Source organism: Vombatus ursinus, unplaced genomic scaffold, assembly GCF_900497805.2.
Source record: "Vombatus ursinus unplaced genomic scaffold, bare-nosed wombat genome assembly UNPS02014807.1, whole genome shotgun sequence".
Taxonomy (NCBI): domain Eukaryota; kingdom Metazoa; phylum Chordata; class Mammalia; order Diprotodontia; family Vombatidae; genus Vombatus; species Vombatus ursinus.
In genome coordinates this window covers 10,301,486-10,317,878 of record NW_020954585.1, presented here as the reverse complement: position 1 = coordinate 10,317,878, position 16,393 = coordinate 10,301,486, and the positions used below count along the sequence as shown (strand labels likewise).

The 16,393-nt window shown below is 43.8% G+C and overlaps 1 protein-coding gene across 1 annotated transcript in view; it reads right to left on the bottom strand.

Annotated features, from left to right (window-relative positions):
• LOC114052355 (synaptotagmin-17-like) overlaps positions 1–10,034 on the bottom strand; it is an 81,410-nt gene extending 71,376 nt beyond the window's left edge. The window contains exons 1-4 of the mRNA XM_027874915.1: positions 10,012–10,034; positions 9,143–9,291; positions 4,765–4,913; positions 618–1,237 (exon numbers count right to left, since the gene is read on the bottom strand). Of these exons, the coding sequence (XP_027730716.1) occupies positions 618–1,237; positions 4,765–4,912 (768 nt within the window). The 5' untranslated portion in view covers position 4,913; positions 9,143–9,291; positions 10,012–10,034. The remainder of the gene's footprint in view (positions 1–617; positions 1,238–4,764; positions 4,914–9,142; positions 9,292–10,011) is intronic.
• Positions 10,035–16,393: the final 6,359 nt, after the last annotated feature.

The window sequence follows — 16,393 nt, the reverse complement described above, 5'->3', positions numbered from 1 at the left end:
ACTGCCATGAGAATCAAATGAGATGACATATGTGAAGCACTTTGTAAACCTTAAAGTGCTATATGAATGCTAGCTATTATTGTTAATCTCCCTCTGCCCCTCAATAGCACCCACTATCAAATCTCTGCCCATGACTAGCATGGCACTGAGAAGCATTTCTACACACTTTTTATAGAATCACATAGGAGTTCGAAAAACTGTGTCTTGTGAAACTTCATAGAAAATGGGAGAATGGCAGGTCCCTGGCCTCATTTGCCCTCGCTGTTAGATAATTATGCCACAGCTATCTATATTCCCAAGACAAGAACCTGTAGTCAGCCTGCCTCAATAACCTTAATAATAATCACCCAGGAAAAGACCCCGGTCAGTGTGGGTGCTTCTTAAGTAGTAAGACATCTTTCAGGGAGTCGGGTATCAATTCCCCAGACAACAATAACTAAATCATCATTTATTCTTTCCACATTCTCCAAAGCTGCTTTTTTTTTAAAGACAAAAGTAAATACCATTTTTGTACTCAATATTATCTCTGTTTCTTCTTATAGATCATCAAGCAGACTTCCCTTACAAGTCAAGAATCTTTCACATAGCTAGCAGAAGTCACAGACATGCTTCCTTACCTGAGAACTGGGAACCAGAGCTTTCCACCAGTGCCCCCCCTTCACCAGGTCCACTTCACTTAAAGGCACGGAAACTTTCCCAATGACACAGTGACGTGAGAATTTGTCAAAATCCACTATAGTTAAAAGCAAAGTTCTTCTTTGGGCTTCTAGAAATGGGATCTCAAAGGTGTAGCGCTCTTCAAACACAGGGTTCTGGGTCTTGCGTTTGACACCTGTCTGCTTGGAATTCTTCTGGTCTGGCAAGAGGCAGATCTTCACATAGGGGTTTGAATGAGCCATATCTTGTCGAGAGCCATCATAGGAGATGGGAGGTGGTAAGTCCCTGGCCTCAATCACCCTTACTGTTAGGTAGTTATGCAGCAGATCATATTGGGTGCTGAAATGTAGCATGCCCAGCTGGTACTTGGATAAGATCTCCTCATCAGTCAGTGAGTCCATGTCATCACTGTTAGAGTCAAGGGAATATAATCTGAGCTCGAACTTCCTAAAATAGTCATCAGGGGTGTAGGTCCTTCTCAGCACTGATGGTTGGATGATTTCTTTCTTGGCTCCAATAATCCCAAACTCAATTGGTTTAATATCAATTAGTGGTGAGCTGGGCCGCCTGGACTCAAGACCTAAACAGTAGTCACACAGAACATTGGTGATATCACTTTGTAAATAACACAGGGTTCTTTTATATCTATTTTATTTCACAGGTCCATCAATAAATATTTATTAAGTGCCTACTATGTGCTAGGTACTGTACTAAGGAAGCTGCATGGTGTATTTAGTAATAAGAATACAAGACTGAGATTCTAAAGACACAGGTTCTAATTCTGACTCTCAATAGGTGGCACAGTAGGTAGAGTACTCGACTTGGAATCAGAAAGAATCCTCTTCATGAGTTCAAATCCAATCTCAGACATTTACTAGCTATGCGACTTGGGCAAGTCACTTAACCCTGTTTGCCTCAGTTTCCTGTATGTTAAATGAGCTGGAGAAGGAAATGGCAAACCACTCCAATATCTTTGCCAAGAAAATTCCAAACGGGGTCACAAAGAGTCAGACATGACTGAAAAATAACTGAACAACAACTTTGGGTTGTCATTTCAATTATCTCTACCATACTATTTAATTTCCTTATTTGTAAAGTGAAGTAGTTCGCAGCATGGTACGGTGAGGGAAATGCTGGATTTGTAGTTGGGGACCAGGTTTCAAAGTGTGGTTCTGCCATTTACTGCCTGTTCAACACTAGGTCAATGTTGGGCCTCTTTGGACCTCTCTTTAATCATCTGTAAAATGAAAGAGTTGAACTCTGAGGTCTCTTCCCACTTGAGATCTATGATCCCAAGATTCTAAGATCTCTAAAATGAGGGTTAGATTCAGAGGTGTCAAACTTAAGGACCCCTGGCCACAATCACCTGCAAAACTCCTTAGTGCTGGCCTTAACCAAATTAAAATGTAATTGGGAAATGTTTAACAAAATAAATAAAAATACAATTCAACATAGATAATGTTAATTTGAGGTTTTCTAAGTCAGTATACAGCCAGCAAGGATCTGTTTCTATTTGAGTTTGACACTGGTTGATTAGATGGTCCCTAAAATCTCTTTTGATGTGCAACCAGGTAGCTCAGTGGATACAGCACTGGGCCTCAATACATTTACTAGCTGTGTGACCCTGAGCAAGTCACTTAACCCTGTTTGCCTCAGTTTCCTCATCTGTAAAGTTCCTGAAGAAGGAAATGGCAAAGCAATCCAATAACTCCATCACGAAAACTGCAAATGGAGTCACAAAGAGTCAGACATGACTGAGAAAGACTGAACAACTACCAAAAAAAAAATAATAATAATAAGGTCTCTTTTAGCTCTTTGAATTCAAGAGTTCAAAACCAGCTTTAGGTCAAATTGCAATAGGTAAAATTTGATACACCACTGAATGTTGGAACTCCAAGAGACTTCAAAGGTATTTCCCTTAATTCTGGTACCTTCCTTCTATGATTATCTCCCATTTATACTGTATATATCTTGTTTGTACATAATTGTTAGCATGCAATTCCCCCCACCCCCATATTTGACTGTGTGCTCCTTGAGAACAGGGACTGTTCTTTGCCTTTCTTTACATCCCTAGAATTTAGCACAGTGCTTGGCTAGTCTTGTTAGGCATTTAATAAATGCTTGTTGACAATCTTAGAAATCATTTAGTCATAATCACTTATTTTGCAGTTGAAGAAAATAAATTCTAGAAAGAATAGGTTCCTTTTGACTTTCTTTTCTTTTTTCTCCAACAAAATCTATTGTCAGGAAAGTATCCAAAAACATTTTTCACATCAAAACATGAATAACTGTTAAGTCAGCATGCCACCTCTTCCAATATGTTATGTTTTTTGCCTTATCCCCAGCAGAATAAATTGATATTTTTTGTTCAGTCATTTTTTAGTCATGTCTGACTCTTCCTGACCCCATTTGGGGTCTTCTTGGCAAAGATACTGGAGTGGTTTGCCATTTCCTTCTCCAGCTCATTTTAAAGATGAGGAAACCGAGGTAAACAGGATTAAGTGACTAGCCCAGTCTTCAGCTAGTAAATGTCTGATGCTGGATTTGAACTCAGGAAGATGAGTCTTCCTAACTCCAGGCCCCTTGGTCTATACACCAAACCACTTAGCTGCCCCTTAAATGAGCCTTTACCTTGTTAAAAGAACTGAAGTCTCAGGTAGCCTAGGAAAAGAGGGATGGGGGTGGTGTCTGGTCCCCACTATCTACTTCCTGAAATCATATCGCATGACATACAGCCTACTACATACCCATTCTATACCTTCTAGGTACCTGTGAGATGGGAAAATCATGACAGAGAGCTAGGTATAGTGGAAGGGTCACAGAACACCAGTGTTCAAATTACTATTCCCAACTTCAACACACAATAACAATGTGACCAAGGGCAAGTCAGATAACTTTCCGGAGTCTGTTTCCACATCTGAAAATGGGATTAATAGTTACTGAACTCAACTGTCTCATGAGGTTGTTGGGAAAAAAAAATTCCATAAACCTTAAAGTGGTACATAAATGAAAGCTGCCATTATTACAACTGATAATAATAGTAATCAATTCAGTCAATCTAATTAAACAACTGATCAATTCAATGAGGCAGAGGAAAAAGTCAACCAAATTCATTGGATTTGTAGTTGTGCAGAATCATGTATCAACACAACACTCCCCCCCATTTTTTTTCAGATAAAACAGCTTAGATCAGAGAGGAAAGAAGGAAGGGAGGAAGGGATGAAAGAGGCCAGGAGGGAAGAGAGAGAGGGAAGGAAGGAAGGAAGGAGTGAGGGAGGGAAGGAGAGGGGAAAGGATGGAAGGTGGGAGGAAGCAAAGAAGAAAAGAGAGGGGAAAGGGGGAAGGAGGGAGGGAGAAAAGAAAGGAAGGAAGGAAAAAAGGAGGAAGGGAGGAAAAAAGGAAAGGAGTAGTAAGAGGGAGGAATAGAGGAAGGAAGGACAAAAGAAAGGAGGAAGAGAACAGAGGAAGGAAGAAAGGAGGGAGGAAAGGGGAGGAAAGAAAGAGGGAAGAATAGAGGAAAGAAGGAAGGAAAGAAGGAAAAAAGCATTTACTATTGTCTATTAATTAAGCACCTACTACATGCCAGGTATGGTGCTAAGAGCTTTACAAATATTTTCTCATTTTCCTCACAGTAACCCTAGAAGACAGGTATTATTTTTATCGCCATTTTACAGACAGACAGAGGTTAAGTGACTTTCCCAGGGTCACAAAGTTCGAGACTTTCTGACTCCAGGTGCAGTACTCTAGCCCTTGCACCTGTGAAGATTTGCCTAAGGTCACACAGCTAGTTGGGGCCATTAACTAAAACCAATCAACTCATTAGACACAACTTTAGTGCCACAAACAAACAAAAATCCACTCCACTTCCATCAGCTTTGTTTTCTCATAATCAAGGCCACCTTGAGTGAGCCATCAATGCAGGGTCCAGTCTTTTTCTTCCCAGCCCTTCCTCCTCCAGCAACTCTGCCTCTTTCTTCTTTGTTTGGGAACACTGATGTTCCTAAGTGAATCTGCTCTGTCTGTTCTCCTGGCAATGCATTTGATGGAATTTTAAATGGGGTTTCTCGAGCTATAATTTTCACAGAAGGTGACTGCCTAGAAGCTTACTTGAAATCCTCCGGGTAAGGCTGTATGCAGACTTAGATGTATCTGAAGACGACCGTCTCTGATCTGGGGAGTCATCCTGTGGGGTTGGAGGAGCCTCACTGGCAGTGTGGTCTGAGTTCCCATTCTTATCTTCATTCCGGTTGCTCATCCTAGTGAAGGGGAAGAGACTTCAGGAGTAGCCCAGGAGAAACTGATCGGGTCCTCAGGAACTACTATCTTAATTAGTTAATGACTTGAGAAATGACAACATGGAGGTGTGCTTTGCTGTAAAGAAAAAAATACGAATTGCTCCCTTTTCTTCAGAATTAGAATCATAAGCTCAGAAGAGAGACACACAGGGTTGGAAGCATACTGTGTTTACTTCTCTTCAAACTCCACAGGGGAAGACCTAGGAAAGCCAGAAATGGAGAAATATCTGCCATATAGCCCACCTGCAGATAGTCTTCCCTTTCACCCACCCACCCTTGGTTTTTCTAGATCTTCCTTGGCCCTTGGGATGTTTGCACCGAAGTAAACACAATATGGATACTATCTGCAGATACTACCTTTCCCCTACACTGGGGGAAATGGGAATGGTACAGGATTTGTAGTCCAGAGACCTGGGTTAAAATCCTGGCTCTAATACTTATTAGTTAGTGACCATGGCAAGTCAATTCATCACTTTGAGCCTCAGTTTCCCCATTTACAAATTGGAGGTAATACTTACGCTGACTCTATCACAAGATTGTGAAGTGTTCTGCAAACCTTAAATTGATAAGCATAAGCCAGTATTTCATCCAGCAGCCATTAGATTATGCCCATCTTTACCTAGAACTCTGAATTTCTGACCTATAAGATACTATCCTTTCAAGAAAGACTAGCTTTCTCTATCCTTAATTTTAATTATAATATTTATTTGTGTATATGTTGCACTTCCCCAGAAGAATATAAGTTCTTTGAGGGTAGAGACTGTAGTTGTTTTTTTTTTTTCATTCCCAGTGCCAAGTATAGTCCCTGAGAGTAGGTGCTTAATAAATGTTTGCTGAACTACATAAGTGCTTAATAAATGCTTATTGAATTACTAACTGAATTTCACAAAGTCTTCACTCATTCCCTCAATTAATCCCCCAAGATGTAATAATCTCAGACTCCTCTGAACTACTCCAGCCCTTACTATAAGTTGCCTTGTATTATAATTATCTGGGTACTTGTCTTATTCCTCCTACTAGACTATGAGCTCCTTAAAGGCAGGGACCATGTCTTCTCATAAATCATAAAGCTAGAGGGGACTTCAAAGGTCTTCAAGTCCAAACCCTATATTTTACGGATGAGGAACTGAGGTTAGAGATTAAGTGGCTTGCTCAAGGTCACACTGTAAGGATCAGAACCCAGGTCTTCCTCATGCCAGCCCTCTATCCACCATGGCATAGTGCCTTATTCATTCCTCTATTCCCCCAAAGGGCCTAACACAGGGCCTTGCCCATTAAATGTCACGTGTTGAATATAAAACATAAATAAATGAAGCAGCAGTGTTTCCTGAGGTGGGAGAGATTTCACCATATGTCTTGAGCATGTGTCACAAGTCGTATGTTAAGTTCACATGCATGTGTCTCACATACACACCTGTTGCCCTACCCTGTACAAACTGGTACCTTGTGCCCACTGCTGTCATCACAGCCCCCCATGAGGTGCCAGAGGGCAGGCTTCCTTGAGCTGAGCACAGGCACTGCATGAGAAACAGCACAGCCAGGCCTGCACACTTGACATTTCCATTCCCTGCTTGTTTAAATATATACAACTGCCTACTCAGTAAATAAATCTGGGGATGCACAAACTATAACATCATTTTAAAAAACCACTCATACCTTTCTAGGAGCATTTTTTACAAATTATCAGACATTTAGTTGGGCCCCCAAAATATGTTAAGTATTGACCACTGCTCAGAGGGAAACCAAGTCCTCTCTTATCCTGCCCAGGTGCATTCCTATCTCTTACACTACAGGTTAAACTATAGGTCATTCACCAATTGTTTGTTAAAGAGAGAACAACAAAAATTCCCTGGCCAGGAAAGGTCCAGACCAAAGTTAACAAGCATTTATTAAGCTCTGGGGGTATAAAGAAAGGCAAAAGCAGTTCCTGCCTTCAAGGAGCTTACATTCTAATGGGGATGGGGAGAGGGGACAACATGTAAATACATATAAAATAGATAAAAAGTCATATCAGATTGGAAGGCATTAGTAGCTGGGGGAACTGGGAAAGGCCTTCCCCAAAAGGTTGGATTTGAGCTGTCTTGAAGATAATATTTATAAAGGGTTTAGTATTATGACTGGCACATAGAAGGTACTTAATAAATGCTTGGGGAAGGGGGAATCCAGGAGGTGGAGGTGAGCAAGGAGACCACTTCTTTATCCTGTGACTTTCTCTGGCCTCAGCTCAACTCCACTAGAGTCTCAGGGACATAAGCCACAAGACTGGGTCTCTGAAGCATTCAACAACTGGGTTTTTGTCAGATTTTTCTTTTTTCAACAGAGACTTGCTATGTGCCCACACACAGCCTCTATCTGTGGGCCAGATATCTTTCTGCTTTTACCTCAAAAGATTAGACTTGGCTGTACACAGTAGGGGAAAGGAGGGAAGGCCTCTGTGTAGAGTAGGGGGCTTCCAATTGGGAAGCTCTAGTTCTGGACATATAAAATTCTAGTCTCAACTGCCCACATAAGCATTATTTTTAACACTGCCCTTGGCACAGATGGATGTTTAAAGAATCTGTGCAGGGCTATGGAGAAGTAGGATGTCCTAGAAGATGGACAGCCAGCCTCAGAATCAGGAAGACCAGAGTTCAAGTCCCATTTTGACACATACTGCCCTGGGCAAGTCAGTTAACTCTCATCACTCTAAGCAGATCTTTCAGACTTTAAAATACAGAGAAGGGGTGGCAATCCCCATTGGTAAAGGGAGTTTCCTCACCAGAGTTCCCAAATGCTATTTGAATCACATTTCCAGTTTCTACCCCTACACTGGGCTACAAACCTCCAAAAACCAAGCCATAATGTACATAATAATTGCACTGTCTACCTCAGAGAGTTGTTAGAAAAGAAAACACTTTGTAAACCAAAAAGCATTATATAAATGTGAGTTTTATAATTGATTACTTTTTAAAGAAAGAATAACAATAATAATAGCCGACATTTATATAGCACTTTTTTGTTGCTGTTTACAAAACGTTTTATATGCATTATTTTATTGGATCCTCAAAATGACCCAAGTAGGTAGATGTTTTTGTTATTATCTCCATTTTACAGATAAGAAAATCAAGGCTCAGAGTGGTTAAATGATGTGCCTAGAGTCCTAATAAGTGTCTAATGTGAGATTTAAACCCAGTTCTTCCCTGATTTCAAGACTGGCAATCCGCCCTATACATGATGGCTTTCAATTGCATAATTAAAGGATTCCTACTCCCACCCCTCCTCCCTGATCTGAAGGCTGGCAGAGTCAAACAGAGCCTCTATGAACCCTGCAGCTTTGCTACCTGCCCACCCTAGCCCTCTGACCACATTCCTAGTCTAGCCATGGGGAAGTAGATCGACACGAGGATCAGAAAATTCAAAACCACTTTCCAAAAATATCTGAGTGGCTGACAGATGGAGATATGTTGTATGAAGGCGCAGGAGGAGAACGAATTGGAAATAAAATGAAAGATGCTGAAGAGACCATAAACAGTGCTGGAGGGTAGGTTTCAGGCTGGAGGTGCTTGTCTCTGTCACCCTATTTCTAATGCAATTAGAGCTTGGGCTGGAGAAACTATGAGCATCCCAGGGGCTACCTGTAGTGCTGACTTCTGTAAGTAGTATTAGGACTATAAACTCTTTACAGAATGTGATTGTTTACAGTCTTCCTTTGCTGCCTGGAACTCACTTGACCAAAAATTCCTATACTTTGAGCATTAAAACCTCCTTAGAGGTCCATGCCTCTTAGTGCCTAAAACGGGCTGAAGATCACAGGTCTAGAGCTAGAAGCAACCTTAGAAGTCAGCTAGGTCAACTCCCACCCCAATTTACAGATAAGGAAACTTAGGCCCAGAGAGTTTAAGTGTCTAGGATCACACGGGTAGTAAAAGAGGATCAATCTAAACTCAGTCCCAATGATGTGCTAAACACCAGGAAGGGTAGAATACAAGCTAACATAAGCATCGTGACAAAGACTTTCATTAGCCTCTTGAACTCCAATTATTCCTCCTTTTGAGGGACCCTGACTCTTTCAGGCAAGGGAGAACATATCTCAGGGGCTATTTCCAATAATGCTTAAAAATCTCATACACACACACACTCACACTCACTCTCACACACATGCCAAGCACTATGCCACGTGAACCAAAGGAAGCCAGGGCAACTCCACTTACAACCAGGGTGGAGTCTGGGCAGGGAAAGGTCCCAAGATTTCAACTTCATCTTCACTTGACTGGCAGCAGCTACACTCGTAACACTTTTGACAACAGTGGCGACAGGTCCATCTACACAGCAGCAGATCAGAGATTCTAGAAAGAAAGCCCTGAGGAGAAGTGGAAAGGGATGGGGGAAGGGGAAGGTAGGGAGGAGGAGATAAGAAAAAAAACAAAAACAAACCCACTAATATTAACACCTGTCAATCACTGATGATCGATGGTGATGATCACTGATGAGAAACAAAGACATTCAGGAGGTCTGTCCCTACTGCAAACACTTAGAACAAAATGTTTTCCCATTTCTATTTACCAACTGCAGGCAGCATGACAGCAAACAGAATCTTACTGAAGCTATAGAGAGAGAGAGACAGAGACAGAGAGACAGACAGAGAGAGAGAGAGAGAAAGCCATTGCAGGTATTTTCTTTTGTAGTTTATTTGATTGCCTTCTTTGATGTGTGGGTGGTTTACACAACATTGTGGGAAACAGACTATATGTTCCTGAAGCTAAATGCATATTATTTCATCTTCTTTTAAAAAGCAAAAACAAAAACCAAAAAACCGATTCCAGTGGCATGACAGTGAATAAGAAAAAGAATATTAAATGGCAGGGGTGGGGGAAGAACCCCTTCATGTAAACTATTTACTCTGGATGGGGTCCTCTCCCTCAAGCTGCCTTCTACAAGAACATCTCTAATTGCGCAGTTATCAATGTCTGACTGTTTAATACTCTCTCTCTCTACCTAGTACCCTAGATAAGACGCCCAAATGAAAGACAACCCCTTCTTGATTAGAAACCAGACAGAACGAATCATCCAATTAACTCACCTCATTTAATGGCTCCAACTGTCCTTTTAGGTATCCATTATGAAGCAAGGGATGGGGGTGGGGTGAGGGAAGAAAAGGAAAGAGACAAGGACCAGTTTAGCAATGCTCAGACAACTCAAAAATCCCCACATCTTTCTACTTACCATCTCGGGGGACAGAATAAAACTTCCTAACAAGGGGTTGCTATATCCAGGGCTGCTACTCCCCTCATGACAAACCACATCTAATAAATAAATGGGAAACTTTAGCCTTTCAATTGGATTTGCACCGTATGGTGTATGAATCAGAGCGGGTGGATAGACAGTTGAGCTATCCAATGCAGCCACACTTTGGGGAAAATAGCAAACCTTCCTATACAGAAATATCCAAGAAGCCAACCAAAATGTATCATTAGCTCACGCAGCAGGCAAACACATCCTGGAGGCCATTTGGTCCCCCCATCCTCCCAGAGGCCTATCCTTCCAACTTTGGCTTCTAAGGTAGAGATGGTAGGAAGTTTAATCTTTCTGATACTCTCTGAAGCCAGCTTCTGTGGAGCTCAAACTCATGCTATATTTTCCCCTCCTCTCCACCATTCTCTGCCTCAGACATGCCCAAAGCAATATCCCTTAGCCTCTTCCTCTCCCACCCTGTTGGCTCTCTAACTGTGCCCATGAGACAGGGGAGGAAATAAGCAGCAGACTGGGAATGTTTAATGGGGCCAAGTTTGGCAGGAAGGGGAAGAATGAATAAGATCTGTAACAAGCCTGGTTTCCTAGAGCTAGTCCAGCCTGGCTCCTAAGCTAGACACTGAGTTTATCAGAGTTGTTAGGAGGGAGAACAAACCACATCTGAAGCTGGATAGCAGCATAGAATGGGGTTTAGTATCAAGATATATGCATTCAAATCCTGTCTCTGAAACCTGTTGCCTGTGTGACCTTAGTTAAGTCATTTCTTTTCTTTGGGCCTCAGTTTCTTCATCCATAAAATGAAGGGACTAGATGACCTCAAAAATACCTTCTAAATTTAGATTTATTATCAAAAACAGAAATAGGACTCTGAGTAAACTTAACAGACATTACTATGGTTAACAGATGGGCATCAGGGACAGACTTCTTGAATGTCATTATTTCTCATCAATGATTGACATCAGCGATTGACTGATGGTAATATTGGGGGGGGCCTTTGCCTGTCTACCTAACAAATAGGGGTGAGGATAGAGGAATATTTATATTTATATTCTTCCTATATTTATATTCCTCCTATATACTTTCCATATACCTCATGAGGTTATTATGAGGATCAAATGAGATAATGTGAAAGTACTTTGTAAAGCATAAGGCACCATACAAAAAATAAGCTACTATGTCCTATCTTTATTTTTAGCTATCAGGGAAAACTTCTCTATTGATGCTATAATCTTCAAGGAAATAATGAGACAAAAAGACACACATAGAAGAAGTTTGGTTTCCTAAATTCCTCACAATGGAACACCATCCCCTGACCGTGTAACCTAGCTACAAAATGTATGTTTTGGTATCAGGGAAGGGAAAGATGATGAATGAAATGTATGCGGGGAGGTTCCAACCAAACTTCAAATATACTTCCTGTGGGTTTCTCTAAGAAGAACCTACAGTTCATATCTATGTGTGGTCAAAGAAAGATTCATTCAAAGCCAGAAAATGCTGCCTGAGGAGTGGTCTGGAACCTATGGAAAAGGAATGAGATAAAGAATGTTCTAAAGGGAAACTAGATATTTTGAAGGAAAAGCAGAAGCCTGGGGCCCTCCAAAGACTAGGTGCTTAATAAATGTTTGCTGTTGTTAATGATGATAATGGAGATAAAGAGACCTAACTGAAAAGGGCCTTGAGACATTGTAAATGTGAAGAAGCCTAGGCTGGGGGGAAGGAAAAAAGGTTGATCACACATATGAAATCTATGAAATAAGGTCAAATATCAAAGACAGTACCTCAGCAGGAAAATCTATGGTTGAACCCCAATGGGTGCATGACTAGGGAGAGGAGAACTGGGCACTGAACCACCGATGCATGTGGAGATTTTATGTGAACTTTAAAATGCCAGATTTAGAGATGATGTAAAAAGAAAAAGAGAGAGAAATTGACTACGAATCAAGAAAATTTTTACAGTATCAGCTCCAAATAACCGACTCTGTGACCTTGGGAAAGTCGCTCACCCTCTCTGGGTCTCAGTTTCTTCTACTGTAGTTCTCCATTGTAACATTCTATAGTTCTCTGCATTCCTCAGAGTGCCAGAAAGCTTTAGGCACCCTCATGACCTTGAAGCTTGAAGCCCTAATTCAGCAGTCTTGGGGATAAAGGCCAATGAACCAAGCACAGATCCTTTAAAAGGCCTGATTTGAAATTATCTCAGTTAAAGGCCAACTGCCAGGTCTCCTAACCTTCTCACCTCACCTTACCTCCTTTCTTTTTTTTTCTTTTTCCTTTTTTTTTTGTGTGTGGTTTTTGGTTTTTGCTAGGCAATGGGGACCTTACCTCTAAGTTCTCCTCTCATTACTACCACTCAATGCACTGTCCTTCCTCACCAATCTACATTTCATGTCCAATCATCAAGTCATTTTCGTCTCTCCAGCTCTCCTCCTTCAGCAGCCAAGCCTAAGGAGAAGGGAGATGTCCTTGTCCCTCTCGCCAAACAGCTGCATGTCTCCGCTCGGGCGGCCAATTAGCCTGAGCTGTAACCACGGTAACTGCAGCTGGCCGACTACCCGCCGGCTTGCCCCGGGCGGTTCTCCTTAGAGCCCCACCCTCTCCTCCCCTTCCCCTACCGCCACCCCCCAGGCTCCGATTGAGGCCTTGGGGAAAGGATACCCCTTCCCCACTGCTCCACAGCTAAAGCCCAGAACTCGCAGCTGCTGCCACTGCTGGAGGCTAAAGACAAGGCACGGCAGATCCACGAATGGTCCTGTGGGTGCCAGGAGCTTCCCTGCCCCGCCCATATCGCACCACGCCCCACCCCAGTCCAATCTCACCCAGACTGGACAAACCCAGAGTCTCCTTGCAGTAACCTGGGCCTCATACCCTGAACTATCCTTCTCACCCTAACTATCCTTCTCACCTCTACATTATTCTGCATCCTCCCTCCACCCAGTCCTGCGCTCCCCACTGCCCTTCCACGTCTGCTTTGCCCCAGCCTCAATAGCGGCTGTTGGTCTCAACCACAGAGCTCCCGGGCAGCTCAAGAGCCCGCGCAAACAGGTTGCCTCTTTGAAACCTTTTATTCCCAAACTGCCACTGTCTCTCCCTTTTTCCCTCCTCCCCTGTTCTTTTGGCAAGTTTCTTGCGCGTGAGGCTGAGCGCCAGCCCCACGGCAAACCGATGAGCCCAACAGGGCGCAGCTGGCCAGCTCCGGGCTACTGGTCCTGGTCCTCATCGAATCGTCCCCATTCCTCCTCCGCTGCTGCCAACGCCATTCCCACCCCAGCCCTGGCCCCGGCCCCGACACGTCCCCTCCTGCCACAGCCTTACCTGTATATACGCCATTTTCACTCGCTCTCACTCCAGCCCGGGCATGGCGCTGCTACATCCACTTTGCCCTCTACAACAAGGGAGGTGAAGAAAGGGAAAGGGGGGAGGAGGAAAAAAACCAACCCAATCGCCCCAGACGTGACTTGCTTGGCTGATCAGTGGCGCCCATGCCCACCGCTCAGCTGGCCGCCCCGTCTCTTCCTCTTCATGGTCCTGCCCCCAGGCTCTCGGACCTGGGTGGGTGCCTTATAGACGGAGAGAGAGCCAGAGGAGGGGGCCCGCCTGACCTGCGCCCCAGCAGCACCCTACTCCCTCCTCTCTTTCCCCCGCCCCCAGGCGCTTCTGCCTTCTTCCTTTCCCTGCGCTCTGATCTCGGCCGCCAGCGGCGCCAGGAGCCTCAGGCGCCTTCTAGCTTCTGGCTCCCGCCTCTCACTGGCTCCGCGATGCTCCCGGCCGGCCACGAAGAGGCCCCTGAGCTTGGTCCACACTGCGGGCACCTGGTAACTGAGTCCAGGGCAGCCCTAGAGTCAGCTAGCAGCCAAGCTCAAGGGTCCACAGCCGGTCTCATCTGAAGACAGAAGGAGCAGAGCTTCGGGGTGGGGATAGGGAAAGGGGATGCAGAGGGAATAGCCGGGGCGGGGGCGAGAGGGGGAGAGTAAGTGATGCACAGGGTAGTGTCGTTCTGTCCCAGGAGCCTGCACCTGTCGCAGAGCATAACAGAAACTCAGCCTCGAAGTTACTGCCTAGGAATTGTCTAAGTGACATTTAGGGGTTGTGGCCCAAGATGATGAATTCGCTCAGTCCCCCTTTCCCTGACTTAGGGGACAAAAAAAAGTACATCTATTCTGTATTCATCTGAAACCTCTCAGAGCAGAGAGAACCCAAGAGAGTTGACATAGGGACTGCGAGGCGCTAATAGACCAGGTGGTATGGAGGAGGCACCATAAGGAAAGCCTCAGAGCAGGAGTAAAGGGAGGGACCAAAAGTCGAAAGAGAAGAGGAAAGGATGTGGGCCACGCGGGGGCCCCAAAGTGACTGGCGCTCCCCAAGTCCCAGAGTTAGTGTTCCCAGTGCGCAACAGGTTGGGCGCAAAGAGGTCCAACAACGCCACCCAGCGGGCGCAATGCTACACTGCTTCAGAAAGGAGCGGCCAGCCCTTCAACCTGTTGCCGCCACAGTGTGAGTGATTTGAAGTTACAAAGTAGCCTTGTGCCTCGCAGGAGCCATAGACAGAAACGGGAAAAGAAAAAGGAGAGGGCTGGGAGATATTTGAAAGGTGGGTCAGGGTGAGGAATACAGAAGTTGACCACAGCAAAATTGTGGCAAAAGTCCGAAGGTGCCCATAGTGCCACTTTCACCCTCCCCTGCCCCATTAAATATATGTACGCATGTGTGTATGTATGTATGTATGAATGTGTGAATGTATGTGTGTGTGTGTGTGTAAACCTGCCAGATGTCACAGTGTCTTAAATCTCATCATCAGTTTGTTGACTTATTTTGGATTCAAGTCTCACCCAATAGCTCTTTCAAACTACACCTAGTGCAAAGTCACTAACATCTTAAATTAGCTTTCCCAAACTAATTTCTTCACAAACCACTTTGGTATTTGAAATATATTGATGAAACCCATAAATGCTGTTCCAGAGGTGCTGGGGGCATGGAATTCCCTCCCTCTCTCCCTGTAAAGTAGATGGGCATAAGCTTAGAATTGAGAAAACTGAGTCTTTTTATTCTCCCAAACTATTGCAGATAATGCATATTTTTGATATATACATTATTTTGCATTTTAGAGGGGAAAATTTCATTAGTATTGAAGTTTTCTCACAGAAACCTTATTAGTGTCCCATGGAACAACTAGAATTCTGTGAAAAACAATTTGAGAAATGCTGCCATTAGTAAGAAAATTAGTTTAGCATCTCAGGCACTGGTGGAGCCTGGAGAGGGGAGAAGGGTGGGTGGGACAGAATCCAAGAATCCCTGGCACTTGCTCGTGAGGGTGTTAGAAAGGTGAGACAGAGAACACTGGAGACAAATGCCTCATTCACAGTTTTGCTTAGGGCTTATTCTCTATGTACTTAGGGTGAGGAGTTAGGTTGGAGTTCTTGATAATGGATAGAAGTAAAGCTAATCCTAAATAGAATTGTGAAATAAATTGTTTGTCTTTGGGATTGCCCAGGCTCCTGTCTGTCCCCTGGTGAATCCTCATCAGGCCATGCAGCACTCTCCCCTTTTGATCTTATGTGAGCACATGTCTCTAGGCAGAGGATACTAGATTCACAGACTCTAGGAGATAGAAGGAACCTTTCTCCACTGCACCCTGCTCCACTTTCATAATGATTGTATGTCTCCCTTGGGATGACTCAACTCTCTGGTCAACTCAATGATTGCTGGGTCCCTGCCTGAACCCAATATATCATCACAAGATCCAGCCATTATTCGCACTCTTCACTTCCAGTTAGCTCTCTGTGCTGCTCCACCTCCATACTGGCCGCCTGCCTCTTCCTCACCCACCTCCATTTGCATACTTTCCTCCCACTCTCCCTTTTCAGCTCCCCCGTATGTTTTGTCTTCCCCTATTAGGATGTAGGCTTTTTAAGAATAGGGACCCATCAAAAAGGACCTACGTGTAAAACAAATATTTATGGCAGCTCTGTTTGTAAAGCAAAGCATTGAAAATTGAGGGGATACCCATCAACTGAGGAATGGCTGAAAAAGTTGTAGCATATGAATGTTATGGAATATGTAAAGATACTATTAGGAGATACCCTGTTTTCCAGAGCTAAGGCCCAGCAAGCAAGCTGTGCCCTAAGCTTAGCATAACAACAATCCTTTGAGTTCACCTTCTGGACCTGATAGTCCCTGAGCTTGAGCAAGCATCAACAGGTCCAGACATGAAGCTT